Raw genomic sequence first — 17126 nt, 5'->3', positions numbered from 1 at the left:
AAAAACTATGCAAATGATAGTTTTTATTACTATTATTACAACAATAAGGAAACTAGAAATTCTATGCATTGTTTACCAGTGGAACTGTGTCATAGTGTGTGATTTATGCTCTTGTACTAAAGTTTGAAATTGCTTTGTTTTTAATCACATTGTGAAAAGTGTCCTAAACCAGGCACCTGGTTCTCAGCCTTGGCATGACTGGCATTTTGGGCCAGATAGTTCTTTGCTGTGGGCAGCTCTCCTGTGTATTGTCTAGCAGCAGCCCAGGCCTCTACCCAATAGATGCCAGTAACACCCCAGCCCCCACCACAGTTGTGACCATCTAAGTTATCTCCAGACATTGCCAAATGTAACCTGGGCGACAAAATTAACCCCAGTTGATAGCGAGTACCATAAAACAAGGTTTATCCAAATTCATATGAAAAATACTTGGTAATTTCCATGTCATCTTTTTTTGTTAAATGTTTTTCTCATTACAGAAGCAGTATGTCTTTATTTCAGAAAAAATTAGAAACACAGACAAGCAATTTAAGGTAAAATGCTATCAGCCAGGTGCAGTGGCTCATGCCTGTAATCCCAGCCCTTTGGGAGGCTGAGGCAGGTGGATCACTTGAGGTCAGGAGTTCAAGACCAGACTGGCCAACATGGTGAAGCCCTGTCTCTACTAAAAACACAAAAAATTAGCCGGGCGTGGTGGCACACTCCTGTAATTCCAGCTACTTGGGAGGCTGAGGCAGGAGAATTGCTTGGACCCAGGAAGCAGAGGTTGCAGTGAGCTGAGATCATGCCACTGCACTCCAGCCTGGGCGACAGAGCAAGACTCTGTCCAACAAAAAAACTAACAATCTTAGCTACCCAAAGACAACTCATGATAATTCTTTCAACCCCCTTTCTAGATAGATAGATACATACTTAAAATAGAAATGAAGCGAAATACTTCAAGGTTTTTCTTGTTTCGTTTTTCCTTTGCTTCAGTTATTTATCAATGAATATGATACAGTTCCATTTGAAGCTATATCTTACCTGACTGGGGAGTGTAATTATGGAGGAAGAGTGACAGACGATTGGGACAGACGTCTCCTATTAACCATGCTGGCTGACTTTTATAATCTGTCCATAGTTGAAAACCCTCATTATAAGTTTTCTCCCAGTGGAAACTATTTTGCACCTCCTAAAGGCACTTATGAGGACTACATTGAATTCATTAAGGTAATGATGTCACCGAAAATAAGGTTAGATTAATGTGTGATTTTTCTAACAGCAAATGGTGAAATGTTCTTCTCTAATGTATAGGTTTAGACAAGTATTATGGTTTTATCAACTTTTAATAACCTTTTTCTAGTAATTACTGAAAATTAGAAAAATTTTGAGTATTCTGTTATTCGATGTTGGTTTTTAACCCTTTTTTGGTCTGCACATGTCTGCCTTATGAATTCATGTATTGTAGAAAAGGAAAAACTTTGCCCTCTTATGTTCAGTGCCAGGGCCTGCCAATCAAACTGACAAAAAACAAATCACAGGAGAAGAGGCAGTACAGTTTGTACTAATGTTAACATTTTTATGTGCACAGGAGCTTTGCAGAAAAGGAGTGAAAACCAAACAGTGCAGTTGTACTTGGGCATTTACCATTTCAACAGAGGCGGGTAAATTGTAGAGACATGACTAGGTAAAGGAAAGGGGGTTTAGAGTTCTAGGGGCAATACATCATGGGAAAGTGATTAGGAAATATATGGGGGAAACTAGTGGAAGATAAGGACTATTTTGAGTGAGGTCTGTTTATACAGACTCGTCTCAGTGCCAGTTCTGTCTCCAGTGAGAAGGGTCATTCTCTTCATCCTGGTACAAGAAAGAGGCAATGTATGCCACAAGTCAAAATGGGAAATTGATGCCCTACTTTTAGACAGATGAGGGGAGGGCGGAGACCTCTTTCTGGATCTGTTGATTCTTAATTGCCTTCAGCTCACATAACCCTCATGCCAAAGTAGCATATTTTGGACTAGCGTATCCTGATCATCCCTTTCAGTATCCACGGAAAATATGATGCATGCTTAATTTGCTTTCTGGTAGAAACTTCCATTTACTCAACACCCTGAGATATTTGGATTACATGAAAATGTTGATATCTCCAAGGATCTTCAACAAACAAAAACCCTCTTCGAGTCTTTGCTCCTCACCCAGGGAGGCTCCAAACAGACAGGAGCCGCGGGAAGCACTGACCAGATTCTGTTAGAAATTGCCAAAGATATCCTCAACAAGGTAATGCTTAGTTTAAAATATGTTACTTAAAATATAAATAAAAAATGATACTGAAATGACAATCTGAAAACTCCATGTACTAGCATTGTGATCTTGAGGAAGAACTTTGCCTCTCTAAGCATTAGTCTCCAAATCTGTTAAATGGTGATACTACTACCAATTTTTTAAAGCTTTTTGAGAACATTAAAGAGATCATGAATTTAAAGTGGCTTATAAAATGCCTGGCATATAATAAGTTCTTAGTAACTGTGGTTGTGGATGCGCTAATGTACATATGACTTACCTACATTAATGTATGTTATGAGCTAATGTACATATATAATCTGGTGTTAGCTATTATTATGTAATAGCTGAATGAAGCTAATTATCCATTCTGAGAATAATTTGTGATCTTCAAAATCTATTATTTTAGCTCCCTAGTGATTTCGACATTGAAATAGCACTACAGAAGTATCCTGTGAGATATGAAGAAAGCATGAATACTGTGTTAGTACAAGAAATGGAAAGATTTAACAAGTAAGGATCTATGTCCCCAGTGATTCAGAAGGCAACCATCCAAAGTCAATAAAAGCACACAATGGTATTGAACCGAAAAGACTATTAAATCCTGTCATTTCATCGGAATTTTCGCTCATTCAAAAAGTTCTGGCCAGGCTCAGTGACTCATACTGTAATCCCAACACTTTATGAGGCTGAGGCAGGAGGATCGCTTGAGCCCTGGAATTCCAGCTTTGGAAACATGGCAAAACCTTGTCAACAAAAATTTAAAAATTATCCAGGCATGGTGGCAGGTGCCTGTAGTCTCAGCTACTTGGGAGGCCGAGTTGGGAGAATTGCTTGAGCCTGGGAGATGGAGGCTGCAGTGAGCAGAGATCGTGCCACTGCACTCCAACCTGGGAAACACAGTGAAACCTTGTCTCAAAAAAAAAAAAAAAAAAAAAAAAAAGAAAAGAAAAGAAAAAGAAAAGTTCCATATCTTCTGTCTCAGAAGAGAGGGTATCTTTATTTATTTATTTATTTATTTATTTATTTATTTTTTAGATGGAGTCTCACTCTGTCGCCCAGGCTGAAGTACAGTGGCACTATCTGGGCTCACTGCCAGCTCCATCTCCTGGGTTCACTCCATTCTCCTGCCTCAGCCTCCCAAATAACTGGGACTACAGGTGCCTGCCACTATGCCTGGCTAATTTTTCGTATTTTTAGTAAAGACGGGGTTTCTCTGTGTTAGCCAGGAAGGTCTCGATCTCCTGATCTTGTGATCCGCCCACCTCAGTCTCCCCAAGTGCTGGGATTACAGGCATGAGTCACCGTGCCTGGCTGAGAGGGTATCTTTTAAAAAGTAAAAATGATGATGAAAAGAGATCTGTTATTACTGGTTAAAAATATTCATTAATCATAACTTCTCATCCATCTGTTAACGATACTTCTTAGGAATTAGAGACAGAATAAACATTAGCTAGACCTATGCGTAGTCACATCTTTTGTCATTTTTCTGCTACCTGGCCAGGTGCAGTGGCTCACGCCTGTAATCCCAGCACTTTGGGAGGCCCAGGCAGGCGAAACACCTGAGGTCAGGAGTTCGAGACCAGCCTGGCCAACATGGTGAGACCCTGTCTCTACTAAAAATACAGAAATTAGCTGGGTGCGGTGGTGCATGCCTATAATCCCAGCTACTCAGGAGGCTGAGGCAGGAGAATTGCTTGAACCTGGGAGGTGGAGGTTGCAGTGAGCCAAGATCATGCCATTGCATTGCAGCCTGGGCAACAGAGTGAAACTCTGTCTCAAAAAAAGAAAAAAAAAATACATATATATATATATGCGCACCTGATGCCTTAGTTAATTCAGCATTTCTTATACAAAGGTTTTATTTATATATACATAATAACATACTATATCTCAGCTGCTCAGGCTTCTAGCCTAAAATCTCTCACTACAAGTATATTTATGGTGTTCGTAGCAAGGTGGGCCTAAGTGCAAGTAAAGTATTTGCAAGTGTATAAATGAATATATAATTTATGTTTTCATGCAGTGTTTCCTTAGTTTCAGCCATTGAATGACATCATTACAGCTTTTTCATATTTGCATGTCACCTGAAATATTATTTACCTATTATTTTTCCTTAAGTCATTCCCTGCTTAAATTAGCTAGGTCCTAAGGAAAAAATAGCCAGAAAGCAACAATTGTGATATGCTAGTTGTATTACTTTCTGTATTTTAAAATATGTATGTGATGAATGAAAAATGTTCATACATGTGTCACTTAACATTACCTCACGTACCACCACATGGGAGGGGACACATTTTGGGAAGCAGTCCCATGAAGCTGGGAATGAAATGCCTGCTGTTCTTCTTCTGGAAAGACTGTATGGTGATATCATCATATATGTTGATGACATAATTTCTTTCATTGCAGTTTAATTATAACTATACGTAACAGTCTGCGGGACCTTGAAAAAGCTATTAAGGGAGTGGTTGTGATGGATTCTGCATTGGAGGCACTCTCCGGCAGCTTACTTGTTGGAAAGGTTCCAGAAATATGGGCCAAACGTTCATACCCAAGCCTTAAGCCACTAGGAAGTTACACCACAGATTTCCTAGCCCGGCTGAACTTTTTACAGGTAAAAGTGTGTGTGTGTGTGTGTGTGTGTGTGTGTGTGTGTGTGTGTGTGTGTGTGTAAATTGCATGTACAAATATGTAAAATATACACACATATAAAATTTTATTTTTTTTGGTTAATTGGGGAGATATTCGTTGTTGGCTCTGGTCACTTGAATGTCTCTGAGTTGAATGAAATGTGATTAGTAGCTTCGTGATAGTCTGATGAAAATTTTAGAATATTGAAAAATACACACATTTCAAAGTATTGAGTGGAAAATTAAAATCATACTTCAAACCAATGTAATATGTGATATTTATATTTTTCAAAATTCTAAGTTTGTAGTTCTCTGAGACCAAGATTCTAAGTGTGTGGTCCTCTAAGACCACAGTTTAAAGTTGTCTTGTGATTTTTTTTTTTCCATTATAAAAATTTATCAAGGGAATAATTTGAGTTTTTAGAGGCTTGGTTTAGCAAGGTAAAAAAGACAACCAAATTATTAAAACACTTTATAAATTATTTTAAAACCTACCAGTTGGGGCCTAAATGAAATAAACCCCCGTTACCTTAGGAAAGAGACAGCTTTCCTAAATCACAAAAGTTGATTTCCAAGCTACACTCTTACTTTTAATGCCTTGGAACCCTAAGGAGAACTAAAGCTCACCAGCGATGGCTGCTCTGGAAGTCAAGGTGGGAAGAACAGGCAATATCCTGATACAGGCTAGATACAGACTCTGAGCCAAAAGCAGAGTCTGTGACATGGAAAGGGACCACACAATTTTTTTTTTTTTTTTTTTTTTTTTGAGACGGAGTCTTGCTCTGTGGACCAGGCTGCAGTGCAGTGGCACGATCTCGGCTTACTGCAAGCTCCACCTCCTGGGTTCACGCCATTCTCCTGCCTTAGCCTCCTGAGTAGCTGCGACTGCAGGAGCCTGCCACCACGCCCGGCTAATTTTTTGTATTTTTAGTAGAGACGGGGTTTCACTGTGTTAGCCAGGATGGTCTCGGTCTCCTGACTTCGTGATCCGCCTACCTCGGCCTCCCAAAGTGTTGGGATTACAGGCATGAGCAATACAGGTGTGAGCCACCGCGCCCAGCAGGGACCACACAATTTATTATCCAACCAGGACACTTTTTTTGCTTGTTTTTTGGAGACAGAGTCTCACTCTTGTTACCCAGGCTGAAGTGCAGTGACGTGATCTCAGCTCGCTGCAATCTCCGCCTCCTGGGCTCAAGCGCTTCTCCTGCCTCAGCCTCCTGAGTAGCTAGGATTACAGGCACCCGCCACCATGCTCCACTAGTTTTTTGTATTTTTAGTAGAGAACAGGATTTTGCCATGTTGGCCAGGCTGGTCTTGAACTCCTGACCTCAGGTGATCCACCTGCCTTGGCCTCCCTAAGTGTTGGGATTACAGGCGTGAGCCACCATGCCTGGCACCAACCAGAACATTTCTGAGTGTGGAAGAGGATGCTGTTAATTACTCAAACCAAAAGGCATAAAAGGAGACATATGTCCACCCAAGTGATAAGGCAGTTTGGGAAACTACATTTCCCAGTATGCCCTGCCCCTTGAGAATTAAAAATCTTAACTGACACAGAGCATGCTGGGACACCTGTGGTTAGCGCCATTTAAGAAGTAAATGGTATAGGGCTGGGTTCTGAGGTAAAGGCCTCCCCCTTCCATGGGACACTTAACCAGATACAGGACACAACATCTGAGGTGAAATTTCAATGGGTATTAAGTCTGGTGTAGAGCTTCTCTCTCCCCACAAATCTATCTTCCAAAGATGTGGAGCTGGTGGAGCTGTCCATTCGTCCGCTGCCCTGTTTCTCCTGGGCGCTGCCTCTGCCTCCCCATATCACCAGTGTCCCCAGTGTCACTAGTCTTTAGGGGGATTCTGGGCTAGGTGCTCTTCCCACTCGACTTCAACCAACTTGTACAGCTCCATGGTGGCCTGGGCATCTTCCACAGAGGAATGTCCACTCTTCCCAACCTGGATATCCCAGTTTAGCAGCTTCTTGGTGAGATGCTTCAGAGACATGGTGGCATTCTCCGGGCAGTGAGCCTTCCAGGTTGAGGGGGGTGCTATGGGAGGTGTCACAGGTGAGGGACTTGGGGTGAAAGTACTGAAGGGCTTTGAAGTCATTGTGGATGGCATGTCCCACCACTGTCTTCCCTGTGAGTATCTTTAAGATCTGGCCTCGAGCAATCTTGAAGGGTGTGGCATTCACCACGTGGTGCTTCCGGATACCACTCCATCTGGTTCGGTAGTCCACAATGTGGCAGGGGGAAAGAATGTACTCGTCATAAAGCACATCTCCATTGTAGTTGACAATGCTACATTGAGCCAAGGAACTAACATGCCCCTTTGATCCTGTGCCCGCCATCTCACAGTCAATTGCCACCATCTTCTGTGGCAACTTCTGCGATATTCCGGAGCATTTATTCTCTGAATGAGCTTGGGTGGAGTTCTGTGGGGCATTCTTCTGAGGATGGTTCTTCTTAGAGGATTTCTTCTGGGAGCCCTTCTTCTGAGAGCAGGTTGGGTGATTATTGATCTTTGGAAGGGCACTCTGGAACTCCCCCAGCAAATCTACTTTAGCAGCAACAGAATCAGCCTTTTTTGAAGGGGCAGGGATCAGCCAAGACACTGCAGCTTTCTTGTCCAGGGGCTGTCCTGACCCATTGCTAGAGGCAGCTGTCTTCTTCTTTTTTGGGAAGGAAGGGGTCTTCCAAGTGCCATCCACTGTAGGAGCTTCCCCTTTCTTTGGAGGTTCAGAGTGCAACTTAGGCGCCTTGCTAGGGGGTTGGTTCTTTTTACTCAGAAAGCCTCTCCGTTCTAAGAGCCTCCGCTTCTTGACAAAATTTCAGTGCTTGGCATTTCCTTCTAATGCCTTTTTGGGAGGAGGTTCCCCAAAATCCAGATTGAGCAGTAAAGTAGACATAGGGACAATGGGAGGTGGAAGAGCAGTTGGGAATAGTGGCTTATGGATGAAAAGAGGATGTGGGACTCATTCTCTGCTGAATCCTACTGTCCAACATGTGGAGGTCTGTAGTACACCCAGCGCAGGGGTGGGATCGAGGCTCGAGGCAGCCCACCTGGATAAGCATACTTCAGTCCCTGAGGTACAGATTGTCCTCTCATGCTCACAAACCTACCTCCCAGATGGGTTTAGCTAAGGCCGGAAGCATCCCATCTTGTGATTTTAATACTGATGTAAGTCAAAAATCCTGAGACTTGGATTTCTTTTTTCTTTTTTTTTTTTTTAAGAGACAGGGTCTTGCTCTGTCATCCAGGCTAGAGTGCAGTGGTGTGATCTTAGCTCACCGTAATCTCAAAATCCTGGGATCCTCTTGAATAGCTGGAACTACAGGCACGTGCCACCACACTTGGCTAGTTTTATTTTTTGTAGAGATGAAGTCTCACCAAGTACCCCAGGCTGGTCCCTCACTCCTGACCTCAAGCAGTCCTCCCATCTTGGCCTCCCAAAGCACTGGGATTACAGGCCAGAGGCTTGGATTTATCAATAATTGGCTATTGTCTTTAAATCAGTGCCTCTTATCTCAGAAAACCAGGGAAAAGATGAGTATTTTGAATGCCCCCTCTGCTCTCCTCCCAGCATAAACATCAGACAGAACACTGCTTTTCCTTCTCAACTCCACTGCCTGTCCCTATTCTATGGTTGATGTTTATGAAGGAGTATGGGGTGGGGAAAATCCCAAAACGATTTTTTTGGAAATTCACAAAGGTATATGATCTTTCCATATTCAATTGCCTTTTTATTGTACAAAAGCTTTATTTGTTTCACTGTATAAGCTAATCATAAAATAACCAGTGCTTGTAAGAATGTAGCGGGACAGACTTTCTCCTGTATCCCTTTAAAATGTTTGCCAATCTGTTAGGTCAACCATATCTTGCTGTTTCCATTTGACTTTCTTTGATGACTAGTGAGCCTATGCTTCTTTAGTATGTGTGCTTTCCATTTGTGTGTGTGTGTGTGTGTGTGTTGTCAATTCATATCCTAGGCCCATTTTTCTTCCGTATTATTTTTAATTGATAGGAGCTTTTCATGTAGATTATATGTTTAACAAAAGGAATAATATAAAACAGAATACTGAAAGGGTTTCCTCCATTGTTCTCTTACCCTTACAGAAGCTATAGTTTTCTCATTATCTTTCTTTCTCCTGTACTCTTCTTTACCTCCTAATGGTTCTTAGAGTTAACAAGTTAAGCAAAGGAGTCATCTGAATTTTCTGTTCTTTCTGTCTTGGGTGCAACTGTCTGGGGCCAGCGTCATGTTCAGTAAAACAATTTACCAAGACAGTCATAGGTAAAGAAAGGCAGATTTATTAGAGAAAGTATGAAGATACATTGCAAGAGTGCAGTGGGTAGCTAAGCAGAGAAGAGGCTATCTGTAAAGAACCAGGGGCTGGAGGGAAGTTTTGTAGGGTGGTGCTAGAGGAGCTACGCAGAACGAGGTGGTGCTGCTCGGGCTACAGGCAGAGCAAGGTATTTGGAAACAAGATTTGCTAGTGGATTGTCTGTAATTAGACTTTTTTCAGAACAATTGTTCTTCCTCACCTGGGGCCCTTTCCTAGTTGTTACTTATCAGGACTACCCTTTCCTCATTTCTCTCTCACTGTTCACCCTATCGATTTCCTTTTTAGTCAGTTCAGGCTGCTATAAAAAAGGCAAAACAGACAGGACAACTTAAAGAACAGACATTTATTTCTCATAGCTCTGGAGGCTGGGAAGTCTGAGATCAGGATGCCATTATGGTCAGGTTGTTGGTGACGGCTCTCCTGGTTCATGATGAGAGAGAAAGATGAAAGAAAAAGACAGAGAGAAAAAAATGTCTCTTCTGTTTCTTCTTATAAGGGTGCTAATCCTATCATGAGGGCTCCACCCTTAAGACCTAAGTACCTCCCAAAGGCTCCATCTCCAAATACCATCACCTTGGAGATGAGGGTTTCAATCTGTGAATTTTGGAGGAAAACAAACATTCAGTCCATAGCATCTTCACATTCTCTCCTCCTGTGCCTTTTTTTAAAAAAGAAACCTTTTTGCACACTGCCTAAAATCCCAGCATAAATCCTGATCTAACACTTACTATCTTTGTGACTTTGAGCAAGTTACTCATCTTGCTGCATCCCAGTTTCTTCATCCATAAAATGAGAGAAACATTCAACTCACTGTTATTTTATAGAGTAAATGAGGCAATGCATATAAAATGCTTAGCACAGTGCCTGGCATGTACTAATGGCACTTTGTAAATGGTAGCTTATTCAGAGATAGTACAAGTAGCTGACCACAGACACTAATGACACTCTGGGATAAAGGGAGCCATGGGCGAGTGGGTTTTCTAAATGCTTGCCTTGTGGGCCTTTACAGCCTTCTTGTGCTTGGTGCTTGCTCTGCCTGGTTTTGCCCTCATCAGACTTCATCTCTTTCTGTGCCTCTTCTTGACCTGATAGCTTGTACTGTTGCAGCATCTCCAGCAGCAGTTTGTTCTCTTCCTCCTACGGGGCAAAACTGGCTTCTTCCCAGAGTATATTGCCTGCCCAGAGACAAAGTCCATTTCATTGATTCATCTGTTCATTCCATAAATATGAATTGAGACCTTATTTTATTCAAAGCACCTTGTTGCGTGTTCTGTGATAAAAACATAATTACAACAAAAGTCCTGTCCTGACGCTGCCAAGAGCTTACAGGGAGACAAGCCATGTATCTAAAGAAAATTAGTACACTATAGTAAGGGATGTTCCATGAAAGACCAACATGTAAAATGCTCTGCGATTTCAAAGAAGGGAGCGAGTTCTTATGGCACAAGAAAGCAGAGATTGTTTCATGGATGAGGTAGCATTTAAGCTGGATTTAAAGAATGAATGGTTTTGATACTGCAAAGAAAGGAAAAAGAGATTGCTATGTAGCTTGTGGGATAAAAGGCACTGTATCACTTTGGATTGATTCCATTATAAGTAACAAAAATTCTGACATAAGCAAACATAAAGTTCCCTCGTGTAACTCCAGGAGCTAAAGTGGCTTCAGGTAACATTTGACCAGGGTGCAAACATGGATATCTTGTCCTGGCTTCTTGCACTTCATCTCTTGTCTCCATTCCCTTCAGGTAAACTCCATTCTCAGTCAGGTTCTCATCTGATGGTAGCAAGATAGCAACAGCAACTCTGGCCTCACATCCACACAACTTTGAGGAGCTGAGAGTGAGTCTTTTCTCCAAAAGTCCCAGCAAGAGTTTCTGCATCTCTGGCTTTGATTGGGTCACATGTCCATTTCTGAATCAGTCACTGGGGCTGGAGGTATGACTGGCCAGGTGTGAATCACCAGGCTACCCTGCAAGCCTAGGTGTTCTACCACCAGATGTGCCTGGACTGAGAAGCTTGGACTGAGAAGGGTAATATCACTTTAAGATAGGCAGGAAAACAACAAATGTCACCCGGCACAGAGACCAGCAAATAGTCCAGTCTCTTTAGTCCAGTCCAGATTAGAATGCAGGATGCCCGAAAGGAAGTAAAAGAGATATAATAGAACTGAAAATACATTGGGGCTGGATTGTGAAGTATCTCTGTTTTTGGTTTGTTTCTTTGCTTTATGTGAAGCATCTTGAATAGGAGACCAAGAGGTTTAAGCTTTAATTTGGTGTGTCACTGAACAATTTGGTAGGTCACTGAAGAATTATGCAAGATGCTACATCTGATCCAAACTCTGCACGATGAGTTATATTCTGGCAACATTCTTCTGGATAGATTGAACAGAAAGGGAAGAAGCAAGAAGACAACATGCACTGGTACAGAAAGAAGACCAGGAACTGGAGTGAGGGCAGTGGACACAGAGACAAGGGGTTTAAGAGAGTTAAGGAACTGGGGCCAGGCACGATGGCTCACACCTGGCCAGTCATACCTCCAGCCCCAGTGGCCAGGCACGGTGGCTCATACCTAGCACTTTGGGAGGCCGAGGTGGGCAGATCACTTAAGTCTGGAGTTCCAGACCAACCTGGCCAACATGCTGAAACTCCATCTCTACTAAAAATACAAAAATTAGCCAGATGTGGTGGTGCACGCCGGTAATCCCAGCTACTCAGGAGACTGAAACAGGAGAATCACTCGAACCCAGGAGGCAGAGGCTGCAGTGAGCCAAGATCATGCCACTGCACTCCAGCCTGGGTGAGGGTGCGAGATTTCATCTAAAAAAAAATGGGTTAAGGAACTGGAATCAACGAATGAGGTCTATAATTAGACAATGTGTAAGATGTCTAACCGTGGTTGCTTTTGAGTGGGGTGATATAATAAAGCATCAAATAATTTACATTTGGCTTTTGCAGAAGATTTGACTCTTCAAACTATGTTTCATTCAGGTTAATGCTCAAATTGTTTTGAGTTTTCCAAGAAGAGTAACTAGAAGGTGAAAGAGGTGGGAGGGCCAAGGCAGGTTGTGTGCTTGACATCGGGGCAGAGGGCCTTGTGATGGAAAATGTGGACAACATGAGCAAAAACCAGAATCAGGAATTGTACATCAGGTGGTGCTTGTATAACTTTAAAAACTGACATAATGTGTTTTGTTTCCCCTTTATAGGACTGGTATAATTCAGGAAAACCTTGTGTGTTTTGGCTGTCAGGTTTCTTTTTCACCCAGGCCTTTTTAACTGGAGCTATGCAGAATTATGCCAGAAAATATACCACCCCTATTGATTTGCTAGGATATGAATTTGAGGTATAGTAACTCCTTAAAGTCAACAGTATTTCATTACATTAAGTCATGTATTTAAACCGAGTTTATATATTGTAACCCATTGTAAGCAATTTTACTTCGTTCTTTGGGTTGTAAGAATATTTGTCTTGCTATCCCTAAGAGAGAACTTTTATATACTGCAATATTTGATTTAAATAATCCAATGCTGTTCTTCTCTTTAGCAAAAAATATTATGAGGTACAGTAAAATTTGATAAAGTCTTAAAAAAGAAGTACTTTTATACTTTTTTACAAACTATGGCTGAAAAAATGTGTAGTTTAACAAGCTATTATACAGTAGAGTTTCCATGAATGTGTTCTGAATATTTCGCTAATGTGTTCTTTATGAGATGAAGTTGTCTGGAGAGGATCACTGCTAGTGTGTGCCTGTCCCTTCAGGTTATCCCATCTGATACATCTGACACATCACCAGATGATGGTGTTTATATTCACGGATTGTATCTCGATGGCGCACGCTGGAACCGACAAAGGTCAGTGGTTTTAACTGCCAGGACCTCTTCATTTGTAGCTGAATCATAGATAAGATAAGCAACCCGTTGCTTTAAAAAAAAAAAAGTCCTCTTTTAAGGCAAGTAATAATATCAGAACTCTCACATAAATAATTAGTCAAGCTGGGGCAACTGATGAGTTGTTATTTTTAGGTGCTGAATAATTTTTAGTCAATATTTCAGTAGTCTTATTAGTAGAAAAGTTAGCTGAAATTATTTTCCTGCTTATTCCATTTTGTAACAGTTGCCTTCTATTTTGTAATGTGTAGGACCACCTCACTTTTAAACAGTTTACAGTTAGTTATAATGAAGTTCACCTTTCTGTTAGTGAATGGGAAGCCTTTTCTTGCATTTTGATAATAAAGAAATATTTACAATAAATATTGAATTTCCTGCTTCACTCAGGAAATTAAGCAATACTATTCCTGTTTAAAATATATGGGATAGAGAGGAGAGAAGGAGAGAAGGAGAGAAAGTTTCCCTTGGAGCCCTGGCCTCATGGGCGGTCATTAAAAATTGGCAGCCATTGATAAGTGTCCACTGTTTATCCTTTGCTGTCCCATCGTTTTCTTTTGTTTCTCCCAATTCTTCATTGCCATTTTTTCATTTTCTTTTTTTACATTTTTTTCTCTCTGTCTCTAGTACTTTCTCTCTGTCTTTAGTACTTTCTTCTAGTAAAAGCCAATATGTAAGTATGCCAATATGTAAGTAGCCAATATGTAAGTAGCAATTTGCTTCTAGCAAATTTCAGAAGTTATTTCTAATAATTTCTATCCATTTCTCTTTATAGTGGATTGCTTGCTGAACAACATCCCAAACTTCTGTTTGACCTGATGCCCATCATATGGATAAAACCAAGTAAATATTCTCTCAACAAAATTTATTTGAAGTTCAGGGAGAATAAGGATGGATATTATACACTGCTCCCCAAAATAAGTTTTTGCTCAAACCTTTTAGGATCTAGCTCAATTATAATAAACATTGATAGAATATTTACATTAGAAATTATTATCCCTTTGTGTGTATGGCATTTATATTATTTTGGGAATACCATGCTGCTTTTTATGCTCCTAGCCTATGGGATATGTCATTCTTTTCAGCCCTCCCCCCACTTCTACAAGGGGGTTCACAGATTGAACAGCTGCCCATCCATATTCTGAATTCCCTTTGCACATTGCTCAGAGGCACAGATTAGCTTGACACAGTCTCCAGATAGTGACTAGCATTTTCTGGCTATAAGAAACCGCTAGGCCTAGGAGCCAGCCAGGTGCCCCAAGGCATAGATGTTGCCAGCCACATGGGGTGGGGGCCAATTTTGTCCCACTTAGGAAACTGCTTGCTCCTCCCCTGCTTCTACCATCATCATCTTTCTACAAGTCTGGAAAAAAAGTCTCATTCTTTTGTTTTCTCTTCCCTAATGTTTTAATTCTTAAATAACAACAATTTCTTTCTTTTTTTTTTTTTTTTTTTTTTTGAGACGGAGTCTCGCTCTGTCGCCCAGGCTGGAGTGCAGTGGCCGAATCTCAGCTCACTGCAAGCTCCGCCTCCTGGGTTCACGCCATTCTCCTGCCTCAGCCTCACGAGTAGCTGGGACTACAGGCGCCTGCAGCCTCGCCCGGCTAGTTTTTTGTATTTTTTTTTTAGTAGAGACGGGGTTTCACCGTGTTAGCCAGGATGGTCTCGATCTCCTGACCTCGTGATCCGCCCGTCTCCGCCTCCCAAAGTGCTGGGATTACAGGCTTGAGCCACCGCGCCCGGCCAACAATTTCTTAAATGAAAATATTTACCGGTCACCCAGAATCACCATCCAACCTATCAAATATTCTCATTATGAATGTGGTTCATAATGAGAATAACTATGAGAAATGTGACCTTAGTTTGGAAAGACTCCTAATATCTTATATCTGGCTTTTTGGGGATTGTACATAGTTTCTTTTCGTGAACTGGTAAAAGTTGGCGTGTTTTTCTTATTATTTACCTGCTAAAAACAAATAGAAATGTCAGCCTCTTCTGTGTGGGTTTCTTGGATTAGCGCTCTAAGCAGTTGTAGTTCTCCTTTTGCGTCTCCCCCACTACCTATACTGTATTTTATTCCTTTTTCCCTCCCTTCTCCTTCTTCCCTCCCAAATCCTCTTGAGTTTTCTCATGCCTGCTAAGCGGTCAGAACTTTAAAGTCTATTCCTGTCTTCCACACCTAGAATCATGCACGATATGAAATACTTGCCTTAAGCCAGGCATGGTGGCTCACGCCTGTAATCCCAGCACTTTGGGAGGCCAAGGCAGGCGGATCACGAGGTCGGGAGTTCGAGACCAGCCTGGCCAACATAGTGAAACCCCATCTCTACTAAAAATACAAAAATTAGCGGGGCGTGGTGGCAGGCGCCTGTAATCCCACCTACTTGGGAGGCTGAGACAAGAGAATCACTTGAACCTGGGAGGCAGAGGTTGCAATGAGCCGAGATTGTGCCACTGTACTCCAGCCTAGGCGACAGAGTGAGACTCAGTCTCAAAAAAAAAAAAAAAAAAACTTGCCTTGTTTCACAATCGTAATACTGTATGTACTGTAAAAAGATATATGTATATATGCTGTAAAACCTTCATATATCACAATTATGATCTTAGATGTAGTTCTGGCCATTTTATTACAAGATAAGTAGTTCTTTTAGTACTAATGGCTGTTTTCCCCTTTATCAAATGAATTTGTTTCTTTTTTTTTTTTCAAGCTCAAAAATCTCAGATTATAAAGTCGGATGCCTATGTCTGTCCCCTCTACAAGACAAGTGAACGTAAAGGAACTCTTTCCACTACGGGACATTCTACTAACTTTGTCATTGCAATGCTGTTAAAAACAGACCAACCTACTGAGCACTGGATCAAGCGTGGGGTTGCTTTGCTTTGTCAGTTGGATGACTAAATTGGACAAATTTATAAAACATCCAAAAGTTTACAAAAAAAAAAACCTGTCCTACTTAAAATATATACATTATAAAACCAAGTATCTTGGTGTTATTCTTTTAAATGGTCTTTGCAAACGCTCATTGCATTGTTCTCCTCTCTGAGGAGAACTTTTTGAAGTTTGATTGTATGTGAAAAATAGATTTGAGGGTTAAACGGATAAAATTTAACAAATATCAGGAATTATCTCCTTCACAAATGTTAAGTCATTCCTTCAGCTTCAGTAGTTTACTTTCCACTGTCCTACCTTAATTATACACAAATATTTCAAATACATAAATTAAGAAATTGTAAATATGGAAAATATTAAAACAGTTACACAACTACACCTCTTATTTCCTACCTCTAAGACATTGGTTCCATTTCTCACCGCATCCTTGTGACTAGGAAAGGAAACTCAAAGCTGCAAAGCTGGCCTGCAAAGGCAGTAGGATGGCTGGAGGGCAGTCCGAACTTCTACACCTGCAGTGACAGTGTGCTTCTCGGCATTTGCTTCATATTTAATTTGAAATGTCAAGTGGTCCCTTTTTTTTTTTAGTGTATATTAACGATTAAAAAATATTTCAACAAAACAGAATTTTGGTCAAAATTTTATCTTGTGTAGAGTGAATTCTTCCCTTAGGATTCCAAGGACACTTAAGGCCACAGTTCTGTAACCCAAGGAAAATGTAGTCACAGCTACCTAGTGAATCTAGTACATTGGGACAGTCACTTTGGATAATTGGGTCAGAGCAAAATGTTTGGGTTCTCTTAAATGAAAAATTGATTGTGGTTTGTAGTAGCTATGTGCATGAGTCTTAAGAGAATGAATTCCCTTTGCATGGCCAACTCCCTGCAAAAACATTTTATTCCAGGAATAAAATGTTTAATCCTTTAAATTTGATGAATGTGGCACTGAAGAAAAGAGATCATGTTTCCAAAAAGAGCTAAACCACATGTAAAAAACAAGGAGAATGTGCCAGACTGTCTTATGATGAAGTATTTATAGTAAAGCTATTAATGGAATGGTCACTACAGGGGAGAGGAGATCCTAAATATAAATGAAAAATCTGAGGCTTACATGT

At 41.1% G+C, this 17126-nt stretch overlaps 1 protein-coding gene and 1 pseudogene across 1 annotated transcript in view; one reads left to right on the top strand and one right to left on the bottom strand.

The window, feature by feature from the left end:
• The window catches only part of DNAH12 (dynein axonemal heavy chain 12), a 238947-nt gene extending 222785 nt beyond the window's left edge, over positions 1 to 16162 (top strand). Inside the window, exons 67-74 of the mRNA XM_015446091.4 lie at positions 976 to 1209; positions 2068 to 2256; positions 2669 to 2772; positions 4669 to 4873; positions 12444 to 12581; positions 12998 to 13089; positions 13898 to 13965; positions 15831 to 16162. Coding sequence (XP_015301577.3) covers positions 976 to 1209; positions 2068 to 2256; positions 2669 to 2772; positions 4669 to 4873; positions 12444 to 12581; positions 12998 to 13089; positions 13898 to 13965; positions 15831 to 16021 — 1221 coding nt within the window. The 3' untranslated portion in view covers positions 16022 to 16162. The remainder of the gene's footprint in view (positions 1 to 975; positions 1210 to 2067; positions 2257 to 2668; positions 2773 to 4668; positions 4874 to 12443; positions 12582 to 12997; positions 13090 to 13897; positions 13966 to 15830) is intronic.
• LOC102127712 (interferon-stimulated 20 kDa exonuclease-like 2 pseudogene) lies at positions 6150 to 7914 on the bottom strand (annotated as a pseudogene).
• Positions 16163 to 17126: the final 964 nt, after the last annotated feature.

The sequence above is a fragment of the Macaca fascicularis genome, chromosome 2 (genome assembly GCF_037993035.2).
Source record: "Macaca fascicularis isolate 582-1 chromosome 2, T2T-MFA8v1.1".
Classification (NCBI taxonomy): domain Eukaryota; kingdom Metazoa; phylum Chordata; class Mammalia; order Primates; family Cercopithecidae; genus Macaca; species Macaca fascicularis.
The sequence above is the reverse complement of the archived record's forward strand: the minus strand, read 5'-3'. Positions and strand labels throughout refer to the sequence as shown.